Source organism: Peromyscus eremicus, chromosome 17, assembly GCF_949786415.1.
Source record: "Peromyscus eremicus chromosome 17, PerEre_H2_v1, whole genome shotgun sequence".
Classification (NCBI taxonomy): Eukaryota; Metazoa; Chordata; class Mammalia; order Rodentia; family Cricetidae; genus Peromyscus; species Peromyscus eremicus.
In genome coordinates, this window is record NC_081433.1 from 50609776 (window position 1) to 50628985 (window position 19210).

Sequence of the window (19210 nt, forward strand, 5' to 3'; positions counted from 1 at the left end):
GGCTGATACCAGAGACACCTACAGATCAGACTTTTTTGTAGGTACTGACAGTTCACATTTAAATAAAATTGATTCCAATGCAATGTTTTTCTTATTTCATCACACGCAATTTAATTAATTACTAATAGAGGAAGGGGTACAAATCCAGGATTACATATTTTCAACAGTAGATTTTTTTTGTCTTAGAATAATTTTAGAGATAGAAGAAAAATATGATTTTATAGTTTTGTTTCCGTGTCAATAACAGCACAAGTTCAACCATTTGTATCTGAAGTGTCTGTAAAGAGGGTTTCAAGACCTTCAAATCTTCACTTATTTTAGTAGTCTTCCACATCACCAGCACAGATGGCAAGCAGTGCTTTCTCATAGTGCCCCGAAGCAAAATTCTAAAAAGACAAAACAGAGGCTCTTGAAATCAAATCTCTCCATGTTTCTAAAAATCAGCTGTAATTCTAATTGCAGTATGAAAGATTTATGGAATGTTAGTCTTCACAAAATGATTTATGTTTTTGTCTAAAGATTTTCTGAGTAGTTTTCAAAGAGAAACCTATTAAAAATAATGCTGTGGTTATAGCCAATATAATATATTTTGCATAAAGCTGATAGAACTTTAATGTGTATTTGTGAGCACAATAACTTAGGGTAAAATGGATCTTCTCTTCAGCTCTAAAAGTTGGTAGCCTAATATTATTATAGTAATCAGTGTAGTCTGGACATTGCCAAAGATCTCAAAATATTTATACTGTTTAATTCAGCAATCCTATACTAAGAAATGCATTTTAAAATTATTATCAATTATGAGTGAGCACAGAGATTTATGTGAAACACATATGCACCATAATGTTACATATCAATGAAACATTACACATATCAATGAAACATATCACATATGAGTGAAAAGTTGAAAAGCAGTGTGTAATCATGTAAGATAGTTTTTCTGCTTCACAATATGTTTTATACAATAGGATGTCATGGTTTAATAAAGTTCTTCCTTTTGACAGCAAAACATTATTATTTATGTGCTTTTAAAAAAGATCAACAGTGGCTATCTTAGTCCCCTAGGGATTCCACACATGAGGTGGCTTAAAGTATGAGAAATTTATGTCTCTATTAGGCAGGATAGAAAATCTAGGTGACAACACATTTTGTGTCACTGAGAGCATACTTCTTCACAGACTCCAGCATGACATGGCAGAAGGGACAAAGGAGCATCCTGGAGCTTAAGGAAAGTAACCCTTCATGACTTAACTCTTGAAGGCCAAGCTCCTAACACTATCTACATAAGATTAGAGTTTCAGTGTAGTGATCTGGGGAAGCCATAGCAGGCCCAACAAATTAGTGGGTATCTACCCAAGAGAATTAGGGCAATTTTGTTTCCTTTTTATGTTCTTCCATTGTTCCTAAATATTCCAGAATATATGGCTGAATGAATGTCATTCATAAAAATTATTTAGCATATTAATGTTTTACACAAATCTGTGCAATTAAGACTCATAAGTTTAAAGGTACATAGTAGCATTGCAGTATTCCAACTTGAGGTAGCTAGGAATAATGACAAGTAGTGTATGTGAGTTAGCGTATTCACTTAGAAACTGAGTTCTGACGATTTCTCAATGGTGCCTGTTGATCACCACTAGTAACTCTGGATTTTCTCAGTGGTACATGTTAATCATCACTGGTAGCTCTGGATTTTCATGGTAGATATAATGATTATTTTATCAAATATTAAAAAATACAATATTGAGTTTAACTAATTTATCCATTTCTTAGAACCACTTTGGTTCCTACAAGGGCTTAGGAAATCTCGATTTTGTGGCTTTAATATTTGAGGTGTTGAGTCATATCTTGAATAATTCAAGGAGCTAAAATGTTCTTTTTATAACTAGGCATTTCATTTAAAAGCAACGTGAATATACAAAGTATAAATTAAGACATAGTCTCAGGTACCGTGTGTGTTCTGATGCCCTGTTCTATTCATTCCTAAAACCTTTTTAATTTTTTTTGGATGAGAAACTAAGCATTTTTATTTTCATACTGAGCCCTCAAATTAGATAGATGACCCCATATATTTCAAATTTTGCCAAGTTTTATAAAATATTTAACAAAAGATTAGAAAGATCAGAATAAGACATTGGTTTGCTTATTTTTGAATTATTTTCTTGACCTTTGCTTGCTGAAGTGGTTGGTCATGTAGGGTTTTACACATTCAGTAATAACTTTCTCCAAATTAGCAGCTACTGACTGTCTTGCCTTCTATGATGCTATGAGGAGTGCCACAGTGAGGTAGGAATCCTTCTCACAGTTAATTCATTCTTGTGGCAAAATACAATTTCCTTGATCCTCAATTTTGGTTTTTGTTTGTTTGTTAGTTTGTTTGCTTGTGTTTTGAGACAAGGTTTCAAATAGCCTGTTCTAGTCTCCAGTTGCTTTTTAGCTGAGAGTTGACACTGAAGTCTTGATTCTCCTGCCTCAACCTCAGTAGTTCTAATGTGAAGGTTGCAGGTATAATTACAGATGAACTACCACATCCAAGTGGTCCTGTGCTTTTCAGGTGAGAACTGAACCCTTGAAGCCCAGTCATAGGGAGTGACTATTCTCTATAATTACAACACATTTTTTTTAAAGCAAAGAACAAAAGGCTTTATTTTCATGATGCAATGACTTCCCAGTTTAACTTTGTTAACGCGCTGAAAGCTGTCTGAATTTGTAAAGTCAATCATCTTTGTCAGATAGGTAGCTTTCTAGATCCCAACATCAAGTTGTTTACCTTAAAGCTTTTATTTACGACCCAGAAAGAAGGAAATGTGAGTTAAAGTAAATCATGAAGAGAAGGCTTACTTTGATATCATGAAACAGGGATTTCCCAAATCTCTCTTTGTAGCGTTTCCTTATGGTCATTAGGTCTATCTCACTTCTGGCGATCAGAATCCTGATGACAGTTTTATTATGGAAGCCAAAGTCCTAAAAGATGTAGAAAGGTGGGTAGGGAAAACAGGACTTTAAAGGTCTGTCCAACATCGACGGACTTCCGTTTCAGTAGCAATTTTCTTGCAGGTCCACATGCCTCCAGTACCACTGCGGTGGGATGCCTGAGGCAGGCCTATCCGCAGGGATGGTGCAAATGTCTTTGAAATGGAATAATGATGACATCTGGTGGCCAGTTAGCATAATCTAACTTGATTTCAGAATGTTTTGAGTGTCAATCTACTAACGGACTTTATGATTTGAGGTGATTAAAACAAATGATCTGACCAAGATTTTATTTTTAAAATGTAGGTCATTTTGAGTTTTTTTTTTTTTTATGGAAAACAAAGTTTTTTTTGGCGGGGGAGGGGTGGTAAAAACAGCTTTTTGACAATTGTTTGATATTCCAGCTCTTCATATATGAACTTTTGGATTACTTATACGTAATCTTCATGAACTGCAAACTACTTGTCAATACAAGAATATTTTTTTCTTCCTTGAATACACAGAGTTATGATTTAATTTATAAGTTATTAGAATGAGTTTCCCTGAATCAGGGCATAGCTGGAATCGGAATAACAACTGTGATTATTTGTCCAGGGTAATTCCCAGGGGAAACTTTAGTTTCTTGTTGCAGTCATGGCTCATTGGAGAGGAATTGCTGAATTCTCTTACAGCTTTTCTCAGGATGTTATTGTGCACAAAGCAAAGAGCTATGAGCAATGATTTTTCTCCTGAGTTCTGAGGCTATGTAGATTCTTATGCATAAGTTAGAGAAAACTCCTATGTACATAATACATAAGAAAAATGTTCTTGACTGTTAGCATGCTTTCCCAACATGCTGGCAAATATCAAGAAGTTAGCCTGTAAAATGTCTTTGGTAATACTTTACTTACATGTATGAAAAATATCATAATGAAGCCTGTTATTTTGTACAAATAATATATACTAATGTGAAATAAATTGCTTTAAGAATAACATATTCTGATTATCAAAATTCTATACTCTGTTCAAATTACTATACTATTGCATTTAGTGAAATTTTATTTCAAGGCTACGTTATATGTACAATAGCTTATGTGAGATATTTTCTTTAAAATTTTATTACATTTGTTGTATGTGTGCATGTGTGTCTGTGTGTGAGAATGTGTCTGTGTTTGTGTGTGTGAGTGTGTGTCTGTGTTTGTGTGGGTGTCTGTGTGTGAGTGTGTGTCTGTGTTTGTGTGGGTGTGTCTGTATGTGTGTTGGTTTGTGTGTACATGTGTGTATGTGTGTGTTTATGCGGTGTGTTTGAGTGTGTGTGTCTGTGTATGTGTGTGTGTGTACCACAGTGTACCTGTGAACATCAGAGGACAACTTGTTGGAGATGTTCCTTACACCATGTGGGTGCCAGGGATTGAACTCAGGTTGTCAGGCTTGGAGGCACTGAGATGGAACCATTTCACTAGTCCAATCTTTATTCTTTAAGACAATTTCAGAACATAATGGGGAAAGCGTCCATCCACTATCTGATGAGTGTAAGTGTTTGTGTCCTTAATATGAACTGTACAGGGTGTGCAATTGAATATCACGCCAGGGCATCGACAACTACAGTGTTCTGTTGAACATCACACCAAGACATGGACAGCATTATCATTTATTTACAAAAATAGCTCTAGAATTTTTTGTTACTTAATTATATTTTACAGTATTTTTTACATGTAGTACTTTAACACTGAAAATAACAAGTTATTTCGTTTTCAAACTTGAAAAAATATAGCTTTTTTTGGCTGAGAGTTTAAAATGTTTTGGCGTTTTCTGCCCCATATTTTGTGCTTGCGTATATGTGATGTAGGGTCTTTGAATATGTCCAAATGTGTTTGTATTATCAGTTGATATAAGTGCTCAGACTCTAAATTGCATGAAAGAGATATACCCTGAAGTCCAATATGTTTTATGTACCCATGCTGTATGTTTTATGTCACATATGTCTTATGTGTCTTATCTGCATTGGATAAATTTTGCTTTGGTATTTAACTTGTTTCTTTTTACTTGAACACAATTTCTTTGAAATAACAAATAATATTAATTTTAGATGAGTTTTAAAACGTGTTATACTTACATGGATTGCCCTGTATAATTTATAAGCGAAATAGGTTGCTTTGTCCTGGACACAGCGAACTAGAGAGGTAGGGAGCATGGAAGATATTTGAATGATAAGATGCAATTCTTCAGAAGTTTAGAAACAAATAGAACATTTTCACATTCTGCCAAAATCATCACATTGCATTATAATTTCAATACTCAGAATAATGGTAACATGCCCACTCAGTGGAGCCAGGACCTATCCTTGGTGCATGGGCTGGCTTTTTGGAGCCTGGGGCGTATGCTGGGATACTTTGCTCAGCCTTGGTGTAGGGAGGAGGGGACTGGACCTGCCTTGGCTGAGTCTACCAGGCTGGACTGACTCCCCAGGGGAGATCTTGACTTGGAGGAGGTGGGAATGGGGGGTGCATTGGGGGAGAGGGTTGGGAGGTGGGAGGAGGGGGGACTGGGGAATCCATGGCTGATATGTGAAATTAAGTTAATTATAAAATAAAACAAACAAACAAAAATAAAACAAAAAAAGAAAACTATAAACTGTCAGCACTATATTTTAAAATAACAAATGATGTAAGGTGAACATATGATCATTTTTACTAAATGTTTAGAAATGTGGTGCTTAAAAATAAAAGCCAACACATACAATCTGTTCATGTTCCTGAATGTCACCTATTCACATAGTCTCTAAAACTGGTCTAGCCTAGTTGTTCTTCAGGTAGCATCGGATCCTTGATAGATTTGTAACTAGATTGGAGATCCTTTAAGGAGAAGCTGTAACAAATATAAAGTGTCCCCTCCAGCGATAGATATTATTTGACTAAACTTGCCATGGTTTTGAACCGCCTGGAGCCTTCCCAATAGCTGTGCCTGTTAGTATCTGTTGAGACTGTAGACCATCAAATAGTCACATTTGAAAAAGTAAATAGATTAATTACTTAAATGAGCAATAAATGAGGAGCTATACTGTTTCTTCAAAATAAAAGCATATTAGTTTCTCTTTAGTTCAAGTAAATATTTTAGATCATGATCTAATTTTTTATATTTATCTTCATCTTTATCTTATTTTCATTACAGAGAGAAGTAAACCTAACAACGAATCTTGAGTCGCTTCTAAAAGGCGAGCTCCCAGAGGGCAGGGGCTTTTGTTGATATTTTTGGTTTTGTTGCTTTGGTATTCTATCTGCAGTACCCAAATCAGAGACACAGTAGGGCTCATTCTGTATTGATGGATGGAATAAACCAGATGGGACTTTCCTGGTGTTCCTGATGTCCACTATCTCTTCCATCAAATCCACTGTTTTGTGGCAACAGTTTGGGCTGCCTTGAGAATTGGTGACTTGAGTTCTATTCTGACACTGTTGCTAGTTAGCTGACATGTAATGTATGCCTAATAAATTTATTAGAAATTTGATGGAATATACATATATTTTGTCTCAGAAGCATTCACAGACAAAAGCCACTTTATCATTTATCTTTAGGGGTTTCATAAAACCCATCAAATCATTTTCATAGGATGCTTGCTTACTAAATAATTCATAAAAATGCTGTAACCCCTCAGCTCCCTATCAAGACATACTGGAATGGAAAACTCACAATGACTGTTTATTCAGCACATATCTAAGTATCCATCTGATGAACCTATTATGGGACATTTTATAATGACTCTTCATGTAACTTTCCTGAAGTCTGTGCTGCTAAGCCACAGAGTACATGGTAAACCACGGTAAGTACATGGAATAGTCTCTATGAATAAGAGCAATGGCCTTTTCTACAATGGGCATATCATTTTGGAGAACATTCAGGAGGCATGCCTGTAGAATTCACTACTAACTAACAATTTAGTTTCTTTTGATAATACAACTTATCCCTAAAAGCAAATTTATTAAAAATAGTAAAATTAAAAAAAACATCAAAAGCAAATTTTGTAAATTCCCTTCTTGGAGAAAAAAAAAAAAAACAGTCCCACTGTTAGTATTTATCTGCTCCTGAAAAGGGGGTGAACATCAATGATGCTGGCATAGATTTAAAGCTGTGAGAAGTTGATTTCTGAGGCAGGGCATTTGAGACTTCTCTTTTCTCATACAAAAGTTGAACCTGTTCTTAGGGAATGATGCCAGTTTATTAATGTCTCCAGGTCGCCAGTTCATTGCATCAAACCATGAGCTGATAGACTTTCCTGGAGTTTATGGATCTTTCAAATAATTTCATTGAAAAAAAATGCTTCAATCAAATTCTACTTGTGAACATTTAATCCAGTCGGAACCAGTCAGACTTGACTGTGGAAGGTGAGGTCTGTTGTTCATCACACAAAATTCATCGTACACCTTACCAATTGCAACCAGCAGCTCTTGGAAGTAGCCATCATAACAGTCATTGAGGGCATTCACCAGGTCTTGGCCAGAAATATTTTGAAATTCCTGGAAAACTTCAAGAAATTTATGTAATTCAAAAGAGATTTTCATAACATCATAAACTTAAAGCACACACCCTGGCTATTTTACTGTACATGTAAAGTGTCTCCTCTGAAGTATTTCCTAGTACTACTACCCATTGTGTTGAAGAGTCTACTCTTTACAACAAGTATAGGTCCTATGAGATGCTAAAACTTGCATGAATCCCGGACTTCCAGGACCTGCTCTTGCTGGGCTGGGGAGCAATGGTTACCCCCAATTGGGCCTCACTGACTCAAGTGCTGATATAGATAGAGGGGAAGTACAGTGTGAGCTATTGTCTATGAGACATTTCCAGAGGACAGACATAAGGGACAGTTTAAATTTATTTGTCAAAAGGAAACTTTCTGCTAGACCTTAGATATGAAAGCTAAATACAAAAATTTCCTGAGTAATGTTTAGTAATGGAGATTGGAAGAACAATTTTGAGAAATAGATTACCATTGACAGCTTAATTTACTAACATAAAATAACATTCAACTAAACTTTCCTTTTAAAGAACTTACTCAGCTGGCTCTATCCTTGACAATGTTTAGTTCTCAGCCATTTCAACTTAGATGTGAACAAGTATTGTTATTGTTAGTATTAATCTTAAACTGACAAAGTAAAAGAGGCATAGGTGAATTAGAGTAGGCTGCTGCTTAGATAATTGATATGACTTTACCTTTCATTTAATTATATTTAATTTGTTTTTCTAATATGGGGAAGGAAAGGTGCAATTTAGAGAAAGTCAAGTGTAGGTTAATGTGAACACATCTCAAAGACCAATAGGAAGTATGGATGTCTCATAAATCACAATGTCTGCACAAAGACCTTGACTCATGGCCACACTAAGCTCACTGGAGATTATTCAGGACACAATGTAAAGTATCTGGTAAGAAATGGCTAATGAATCTAAATAGGTAATTTTTAAGAGTTGTTATTAGAAAGCTATGGGATTTAGTTGTTGGAAAAAATTAAATAGTGGCAGAGCTGTATTCTTTAGCAGTGTTGTTAGATGAGACATACTGTCTAGACATAATTCAGGGCACTAACTGGCTTTTCTCTATTTCTGGGTGACATTCCATCTTTTATCCTAGTTACTTGCACTCAATTGGTTAAAAAGCTGTAAAGAGCCTGTTTCTTGTTACCCAGCCAGAGCTGTGGGTAGCTCTTGTTGCATAAGATCATCTGTAGCATGGTTTTATGTTCCCCAGTCTTCTGCTGGCAGGCTTCCCACAGGACCTGCAACATCACACAGTCAGGAAGAATTATCAGAACCAGCTCCGCTCATGCCATCAAAAGCACTGTTAGTCAGGAGGAGAGTCAGGTTTAGTTACCACAGCATCCTGAGCAGCCATCGCAGGATCTGCGTATCCTTCCTCCCTGGTTCCCTGTGAAATAAGCAGGGGTTTCTTTTTAGATGGTCTCAGTACACAGAACACATAGTGAAGGCCTTATCTAACTATTATTTATCAATAAAAATTGGGAGTCAGATATCAGGGTAAGAATCTGAATGATCAGAGAAAGGGACTAACAGGGACTTCTGTCTCTTCATTCTTCCATTCAAATGGGTCAAGACCCTCTCTAAGTACCACCCTACTACTTCCTGTCTCTATCTGTCCTCAGTCACCTAAAACCTCTATGATTAATTTTGGTCAGCTAGTAGCTAGCTCCAGCCCCTGACCCAAAACAAACTTTATTGTCAGTCTTGGGAGCATCAGAATGCAATCAAAATATCACAAATAAATATAGGATTATTGGGACAAAAAAACCTGAACCCCCAAACACTGGGGATTCCTTAGCAATCTCCGTTATTAATTTGGATACTTTGACACCTGAGGAATTGGTGTGTAGTCTTGTAAGGAGTTTCATTTTTGAGCTTTTCTTTGCAACAGAAGAACTTGGTGAAAAATGTTGAGATTCTTTATGCTTTTCATTTCTCTGTGAGGTATTTTGCTCCATCAAGATGAGCATCCATTCCTTGTCAGAGGTGGTAGTGATGGAGCTTAACACTGTTAGTGCAAAAGTGCAGACATAGTAGTGTCTGGCTTGTAGAACAGAAATGACGTAACCACCAAATAGTGATGAGGTATAGGCTTTGCAAATAAGAATTTTCTGTACTACACTGTAACCCCTGCTCCCTATCACACAAATGGTGAAGGGTCTATTTGATCTTCCAAACAGAAGGAAGGAGTACTAAACAATGCAAGACCCAGTAGTCTCCTGGGTCAAGCAAGAGAGGAGAGAGATGGTAGAGGTTTGTGATTAGAATTTATTTTATTTTATTTTTTTGAGCTGAAGTATGGAGAGGGAGATTACTAATTATGAGAGAACACTAAGGATACAGTGCCTTTCCCTGTCATGAAGTACCTCATGCAAGTGAAGTTAGTGAGATTTGAAGATGGACAAAGGTATGTGTGTGTGCGTGTGTGTGTGTGTGTGTGTGTGTGTGTGTGTGTGTTTGTGTGCATGTGCACATGCACATGGTGGGGGATAATATTGGATTTCTTAGTCTCAACTTCTAAATAACATGAATAGTACCTCAATTTTCTTACTTGCTTCTTGTTAGAGGAACTTACACTTTGGCTGAGGAACTAATGGTGAAGCTTGAATAATTGTTTTGTTTATGATCATTACAAGGGCAGTATTTCAAAAGTTATAATGAGGTAACATTGACTAGATTTACATAGGAGACAAGGCTAGACCTTAGGGGGACTCCTCAGATGCTAAGAAGGTAAAGGTGAGGTTAATTAATTTACCTTAGCTTTGACCAGACAGAGACAGAGAAAGCATCATTAATAAACTCACTGTACTTTGGAGTTAGTACTGAGAAACCTCTACATATATCATGGACATTAAAACCTTACATTATCTATTTGGGGTTTCCCAGACCTGTTATTTCATAGTCAAAGTCATAAAGAGTGCAGAAAATATCTATTATTTGAGGACACCATCACTGTCCTTTACAAAGACATCTTATAAGCCATATACACATCTTTCCACCTGGTAGCATCTTGGAGAGAAGAGGCGATGGAGAGAACTTTGAGAGTTGAGTAGTCAACTCAATACAATTATCAAAGGGATTGAATATGTACTCATACAGTTCGACTGTTCAAAGTATCGTAGGATTAAATTTACCATATTAAATTAAATTAAATTAAATATTAAGCATTTTTTGTTAATCCAAACCTAAACACATCTAGGAAAGTTTAATTACTCATAGAGAAATAAATTCACATTTTCTTACGACTAAATTTGTAGTCCTGAAAATTTAGGAACAGGAGACAGCATCTAAAGAATGAAAGTGATTTTACTAGCCAGTGGGATTATGGGTGTTACTTTATCTTTAAGTCATGAACGTGTGACAGTGCAGGATCCCCAGAGGTCTTACATTTCTTCCTTATTTTGGAGATGAAAAATGAATGGACTTAGAGATATTAAATCAATTGCCTCAGGTCTGAGAGTTACAGAAGGGCAATTATTAGATACCAATGGCTTTGTTTACTTTGGGATCTAGGTATCATATGGGAACTCATTCTTTACAAATGCTAACCGTGGGCTCTGTTTCCAACTTTCTCTAAAAACTTTAATTTATAAAGAAGGGAAAACAATTACAGCCTTATGTCTTCTGTGAATGTGTACTATTCATTTGGGAAGCTCATCCCAGTAACTGTTAGCTTTCATCTTATCTGATGTGTCTGGCAGGCTTTGGTGCCATTTCTCTTGTTTCCTCTCAGGGCCTCCGTTACTGAGCTCACGTCATCTTTGTTTCTTTGCTTCTGTTTCATTGAAAACTCCCCCGTCTTGGGGAAGTGCTTCCTCTGAATATTCAGTCTCTTAACTTGGTGAATCTCCTGCACCGTGCTGCCCATGTCTTCTTGTCCGTCTTTACCCTCCCTTTTCTTCTAGTCTCAGCTATTGATATGGGTTCAGATTCTGTCTACGTTATAGTAACACTCAAACTCTCTAGCTGGAGTCTCTTCCAGAACTTTGCATTATGTACGTCTGTTCCATTAGCCAACTCAATGTCTCTCCTTGACCTTTTTCTATGTATAAAATTCAAGACAATCAACAGCCGGCTTCTGTTACCTCTACCTCAATGACCCTTTCTAAGTTATCCACATCTCAGTGGCTGACCACTTCATGCTTATTGCTCAGAATGAAAACCTGAGCCATATTTCATTCTTTTTATTTTCTTTCATGTCTCACATAAAATTCCTCAGAAACTAACATGAGCACTGTCCCCCAAACACACCCATGAGCACTCTAGATCCTTATTATGCTACCACATGGCTCACAAGTAACATTATATCCCTGGTTTCTGCTGTGACCAGCTTCATTCAGGCTTTTGGTTCTATGCTTGTTTCCATAGTCTTTTATTAAAATAGAATTTATTGTGAATTTCATGAACTTTAACATCACATTAGTCATCTATTCAAAACCTAGAAAATGCTTACCTAACCCCTATGCCACTCGAAGTAAACTCCAGTGTTCATAATGGCGAAGGATTTGCCAGAACCTTAGCCCTTGCTGCTTCTTTGGCCTCATCTGGTTCTTTTCTTGCCTTAGACTTTTTCTCTGCTTTTATATTTTCACTGTACACCCAATTACATCTACCTGTGGCTTGATTCACTCTTTCATTTGTATTTTTTTGTGTGTGAATTAAGTTTAGATTTATTAGGAGTAAAGTGATTAAGAATTTAACTTTATAAAATACTATCAAATTGTTTCTTATGAAAAAAATATTTTTGGGATGGAGGAAACTAATCAGAATAAATCCCCTATGTTTAATGAGATCTACTCTGACCAACCTATACAACAATTCATCATACTGACTCTGTCCAGGCCTATAATTCCTGTCTCCCACATTCTGATTGGATACATTTTGTTATCACTTTCAAAAGTTCTTAATAATGTCTTTATTCATCATTGTCTATTAGTTTAATTTGCTTTGATAGATGTGAAATTCACCAGACCTAAAGACTTTGACTCCCGTGTTTACTGATGATTCCCAATTGTCAGAAATCATATTTGAGACATTGTAAGAGACAAAAAACTCCTCATAGGGAAGGCAAAAAATGTTTTTTGGATTGTAGCCTTTTAAATTTGTCTTCTGGAATTTTTTTATTTCGTGAAGACATAAATTTTATTTGGTAATGAGATAAAATATAATAGCTACAGAAGCCTGAAATTTCAAAACACCTGACAAGTGAATTACTATTTTCATGTCAAAAATCTTCAAAGTGACAAAAAAGAAGCTGAGTATTTAGTAACTTTAATAAAACATTCTGCATACAGTAAAATAAAAAAATTTAGATTAGAATTTATGTTTTCTAGTGCTTGTTTCTAAATTGACTACTTATAATCCACATATGTACTTGATATTCACTAAAATATAGTCTGTAAATATTAACCCACTAGGTTGTTTATAATTGTTAGATATTGACATAGTTCTATTGTTGAAAACTTAGCTTCTAATCATTTTATAAATGTGTCCATAATTGTATCCTCCCTACTATACTTGTGTACCAATTAATTAATTAGGTAGATAATACTACCTTAGAGAAGAGATTCAAGTATGTGATATAATTGGATGAAAATGAAGAAATGACCACTTGTTCTTGATGTTTTATTTAAGACAGAGAAAGACTGAAAGAATTAAAACATCAAGAACAAGCTTTCTGGATTTTTGAAATGCGATCTTTAACTATACAGCTAAGTAAACTCCATCACTTGCAAAGATTGGGAGAACTATTTAGAGATTTTCTGCAGTTCTGTTTATCTGAGCTTTTGCATAGAAAGGTGATAAGCTTGCATATTTAACTCGCAATGGTGGCCATCAGTATGTGAATATAGGATTTGAACAAGAGGAAAGATAAAAAGGGAAGAAATTAAAGGCATGAAAGTACTTGAGCAGAAAAACTGACTATAGATGATTACAGAAGGATTATGGTAGTAATGCCCTGGATGTCTGACTCTACAGATTTCAGAAAGGGCCCTCAAGAGAATCCAGAAAGCCAAGATGAGGAGTGAGGCTGACGTATTTAATCAGGTTGCTTCCCATCTTTTTGAGGAGGTACTTATCCACAACGTAATTTGCACATGTTGATTAATTAATCTCCAAGAGACTAATCCTTCTTTATTTGACAGATAATTAGACCCTCCACAAATCTAGTGCAATAAAAGCATGCAGGAAGTGTTGTGGGCCAGCTTAATTACTGGCATCAGTTTTTTTTCAAGAGGAGTGTGTTCCTCTTCAGTTGTTTCTTGGCAGAAAATCCTGGGTAGACTAAAGACAAGATTTCCTTCCATTAATCATAGCAGTGATATCTACCTTTGCAGCTCACAAACACCTTCAAGCTCCTATGTCCTAACTCCTTGTCTTCATTCAGATGCCAAAATGGGTGTGTCTGAGTCTTAATGATGTTTGAAGAATGAAATCTATGAATTATCTTTCCTTTGATTCTGAAAGTGAGGGTGCACACAGGATGAGATGCTGTGATTGCTACAAGTGAAGAATGACAGAATATTTGTGTTGTGCAAGAACTGAGAGAATTACCTCATATTCATGAATTTGGTGAGCAGCAGTCTGAATCTCAAAAGGGGCAAGTGATAAACCCAAGGATATACAAATAAGTTATAATAGAGCAGGATGAAAAGATAATCTATCCATCTGTCAGTCAGTCTTTCTGCCTGTCTATCTATCTATCTATCTATCTATCTATCTATCTATCTATCTATCTATCTATCTATCTATCTATTTATCAGTCTATCTATCTATCTATCTATCTATCTATCTATCTATCTATCTATCTATCTATCTATCTATCTATCTATCATCTATCAATCATCTATCTATCATCTATCTATCTATCTATCTATCTATCTATCTATCTATCTATCTATCATCTATCTAATCTGTCATCTCTCCATCTTCTTTGGTGTGTGTGTGTGTGTGTGTGTGTGTGTGTGTGTGTGTGTATGTGTGTGTGTGTGTGTGTGTGTGTGTGTGTGTGTGTGTGTGCATGTGTGTAAGAGAGAAAAAGAGAAAGAAACAGAGGCAGAGAGAGCATGGATATTTACTTGGGTGTGGTAGAGAAAAGGGTAGGGGAGATGATTCTAAATTGTAGTATTCTAAAACTGTCAGGTTAGAGGCTGTCAGCTCACAATGTAGTCTCTCAGAAGAAATATGCTCCACAAACATTGGCTCAGAGACCTGATCGACTCTCAACTTGCCAAATCACTTTATGGAAATCATAAACTCTAAATCAGGGGCTCCAAGAAAAATAGTCACTAAGTGTAGAAATCAAAAGGGGCAGCTTCATGAACTGTGTACTCACAACAAGCACTCCAAACCAAACCCAGCCAAACAAACACCAAGCTTGATAAAACAAGTTCTTGATTTTGGTTACAATAATCTTATATAAAATGAAAAATTTAGTTTAACTAATGGGTCAATAGAGTTGCTTGGTAATATGCCTCACTTTTAAAAACATTTAAAATTTTTTTTATTGAAAATAGATTCTTCTCTCCTACAATACATCACGACCACAGTTCCCCCTACCCCCGGCTCCCTCCACCCTCCTTTTCTCCCAGATCCACTCCTCCTCCATTTCCTCTTCAGAAAAGAACAGGCCTCCAAGAGAAGACAGCCAAACTGAACAAAACAGGACACAACAAGACAAGGCAAAAGCCCTTGTATTGAGGCTGGACAATATGCCTCACTTTTTCAAACTGAGAAATTTAAAAGACTTGAATTGGTCACCAAGAGTCTTCCTCAGTGTTAAGTTACTAATATTTGGCTTCTTTATCAGTCTACAAAAAAAGTGTTTCTCCATTTTCATGCCTTTTTCAGTGAAACATTTTAGGTCAGGATATGGAGGAATGAAATCATCATGGCATATTTGTGCATATGCATCATTATACTTTGTTTTTCATTAACTTCTGCTTTGCCCTTTCTCAAACTGTCTCTATTCTGAACTGGAAATTGATAATAACTTAGAAGAAAATGTGCACACAAAAAGGGATATCAAAAAGTCAAGATCTTTGTTGATTATAAATGAATAGAATTACTGATTTTTTCTTATGTATGTATTCTATATTTATTCAGCCTTTAATTGAACAATATAAAATCTGTAGAAAGTACAGTATGAAGTTTAATTATAATAAACATTCACTAAAGGAAACCACATCTGCTGATTTGGGTATTCTAATACATCCATGGGGTTGTAGAGCTGAATACCAGTGGAATAGAAGGGAGAAGATGAAGTTGCAGTTTACAGACACAGCAGGTTGTATTGAGGGATATATGTGTATGAACATGTACATACACATACACACAGAAACATGTAACAACAACTAATGACAAAAGAGGTCACAGATTTGAAAGATTGAGGAGGGGTATATGGAAGGGCTTGGAGGGAGGAAGGAAAAGGGAAAATGATAACGTCATAATCTCAAAACTAAAAGAGGTAATTAAAAGAAAACAAAACCACCATGAATAAAAACTTGCACATTGCCATTGTTTCAAAGGAACAATGAACTCATAAAAGCCAGTTTTCACTTGGGCTACTTTTGGCATATAGATCAAGGTAGAAATGATTTTTTAGTGCTAAAATTTTTGCTCGCAAAACCAAACTAACCAGCAAAATTAATAAAACCAGCTGTGTGTGTGTGTGTGTGTGTGTGTGTGTGTGTGTGTGTGTGTGTGAGAGAGAGAGAGAGAGAGAGAGAGAGAGAGAGAGAGAGAGAGAGAGAGAGAGAGAGAGAATGGTATGTGACATGCAGCTAGAAAGGGAAACATGAGATAGAAAAAATGGTCTTCAGGAAGAGAGGCTGGGAAACATAATAATGGAATGTATTTGCCATGGAAGTGGACAAGAGGGGTCCAAGGATTGCTCAGTGGGCAAAAGCGCTTGCCCTGCAGGCCTGGTGCCCTGAATTCAGTACCTGGAACCCAAGTAAAGGTGGAAGGAGAGAAATAACGACACAAAGTTGTCCTTTGACCTCCATACAAGTTCCATGGCCCATGTGCCCTTCATCTCACACACAACAATAATAATGAGGAGAAGGAGGAGTAATAGAAAATTAGATATGTTTTCAATTTTTATGCTTACTGTATATGATCACCAAGCTTTTTTTAACCTCCTAAAAGACAGAACCAATAGGATAACATGTTCAGCCACTCTCAATACTAAATAGGGCTGGCTTGACTTAGATTTAACCAATAAAATTTGAGGGGAAAATTATACCCACTGTAACAAAGCCCTGAATCTCCCACAAACAACTTTCCACCATATTGTTGATTCTGGAGTGATTTAGTGAATGTGTAGCTAAAAGGAAGGACTGAGCCTGTGGGGGAGAGGCTCTCATCAGAAGCAGCTGTCCTGGTCTTCATGTGGCCCTGAGATATGGAATTGGTCCTTTGCTTTTTTTTTTTTTTTTTTTTTTTGGTTTTTCGAGACAGCGTTTCTCTGTGTAGCTTTGCGCCTTTCCTGGGACTCACTTGGTAGCCCAGGCTGGCCTCGAACTCACAGAAATCCGCCTGCCTCTGCCTCCCGAGTGCTGGGATTAAAGGCGTGCGCCACCACCGCCCGGCGGGTCCTTTGCTTTTAAGCATGTGTTCGAAGCAGGAACTGAACTCAGTAAGGAATTAGTTTTTTGCAAACAGAAGTTAAAGAAGAGAGAGAAAGTTTAAACATCTGATTCTTTTAAGTGTTAGAAGGGGAAAATCCTTGTACATGCCCAACTGTGTGACTTGAGAGTTGCAGAGGACTTGAAAGGGAAGATATAGTATAACTTGGCCTTGCAGTAAAAACAGGCTCTTTTTATTGTTTGAGAGCCTTGCAGCTGTGAAATAAAGAGACATAATGAGGATGCAAGAATGCAAAAAATAAGTCACTGAAAGCATACATCTGAAAAAGTTTGGCGTGTGGGTAATTGTGCATGAATCTAACTGTGAGCGGGTAGGTTGTCATTCTTCCAAGTTTTCAGGATTATTAATTTTCAAAGACTTCAGAAACCTGTGCTCAAAAAAAGCTAGCTATGCAGTTTTGACTAAGCTATTGGCCCTTGTAAGTTTGCCAAAACTGAACTCTCAAGGAGGGTCGACTCCATGGCAGCCCACAGGAAGCCAAGAGTAATAAAGGGCAAGGGGAAACCGCCCCAGAAATGTGCAGGTTAAAAACAATTCAGGCAGCTGGTGAAATGTCTCCGTGGATAAAGGCACTTGGTGCTAAACCTGATGCCCTGATTTTGATCCCTGGGACCGACATGGTGGAAGGAGAGAACCGCTCCCACAAGTTTTACTCTGACCTTCATACTGGTACCGTGGTATGCGTGTGCTACCCCCATAAATAAATTTTAATTAAAAAAATCTAGGAAGGCACAGTAATCAACAAAGGAGCTTCACAGATAAGAGAAAGAATATGTGAAGTATACTGTATTTTCATCTGGTGAGTCTACAGAAAGAGTGTGGGTCTGGGTAGCCAGCTGGTGTGTTCTTCCCTACTTCTCCAGCTCCATTCTGAGCAGGTTGTATATTTAGGAATTCACACACACACACACACACACACACACACACACACTCACACACACACGCCAAATATTAGTGAGAAAGAGGCCATGACTCCAAATACAAACAAGGAGGGTATGTTGGAGGACTTAGAGGGAAGAAAGGGAAAGTGGAAATATTGCAATTATATTAATCTCAAAATATAAAAAAAAATAATTAAACAACAAGAATGTGTGTCCCCTCTACTCCTCTCCTTACTTTATTGTAAAGGGCACTCCTTTACACTTCCTTCTTCAAAGGCGGTGGATTATTTTCTCCATTTCACACTATCGTGTATAGAATTCTATAACTTTTAGTGCATTTTTTGTTTCTATGGTTAACAAATTTGTTTTGCTTATTATTGAGCTATGGTTTGATTTATAAAGGAAAAGTTTGTAGATTTAGAAATGATTACCTTACTTTAGACACACACCATGAAACACACACATACACATACACACACACACACACACACACACACATACCAGAACACACACAACACAGCATACATACCAAAGCATTCTCACCATAACACATACTTCATAAAATGAAAGAAAAGCCCACAGCCTTCAAGATGTTTTCTGAACGTGTGAGGTTTTCAATTTCTTTTACTATTTAAGTGCTGAACACTGACTCCACTTGAATTCCTGAACACCTTTCCTTGATAGGATGACTAGAACATTCAAAAGCAGACATTAACTAAAAGGAAATTATACTTTAAAATAACACTGTTATTACAATTAATATGTGGAATGTTTTTGAGAAATGCTAATTGGATCGAAATAATTATATACCATTTAGTCATTATAGAAAAGAAGATAAATGACAAAGTATAATTTTAATTAGAAGTAAGGTTCCTCTTTGGTAATGTATAGTATAATGGAATTTATACAGGTTACATTGAGATCTTTTGCTTACAGTAAAATACAATAGGAGCAAATTCAATTCAATTCTGCAATGTACTGACTTCTTGGACAATCAGTACACACACACACACACACACACACACACACACACACACACACGTGCATTTTTGTGGTGCTGGACATCAAACCTAGGTGCTTGCTCAGGCTAGCAAAGCACTTTGTTGCTAAACTATGTATATCTCAACTCCCATACCTTACTTTTTTTTGATTCTTTGCTTCTTTATTTGAGAAGTACTTTTTTTTTTTTTTTTCAA

The 19210-nt window shown here is 36.5% G+C and overlaps 1 protein-coding gene across 1 annotated transcript in view; it reads right to left on the minus strand.

Moving 5' to 3' along the window:
- Window positions 1-317: 317 nt before the first annotated feature.
- Anxa10 (annexin A10) overlaps window positions 318-19210 on the minus strand; it is a 58104-nt gene continuing 39211 nt past the window's right edge. The window contains exons 7-12 of the mRNA XM_059244464.1: window positions 8816-8869; window positions 8627-8720; window positions 7376-7471; window positions 5066-5124; window positions 2839-2961; window positions 318-386 (exon numbers count right to left, since the gene is read on the minus strand). Coding sequence (XP_059100447.1) covers window positions 318-386; window positions 2839-2961; window positions 5066-5124; window positions 7376-7471; window positions 8627-8720; window positions 8816-8869 — 495 coding nt within the window. The remainder of the gene's footprint in view (window positions 387-2838; window positions 2962-5065; window positions 5125-7375; window positions 7472-8626; window positions 8721-8815; window positions 8870-19210) is intronic.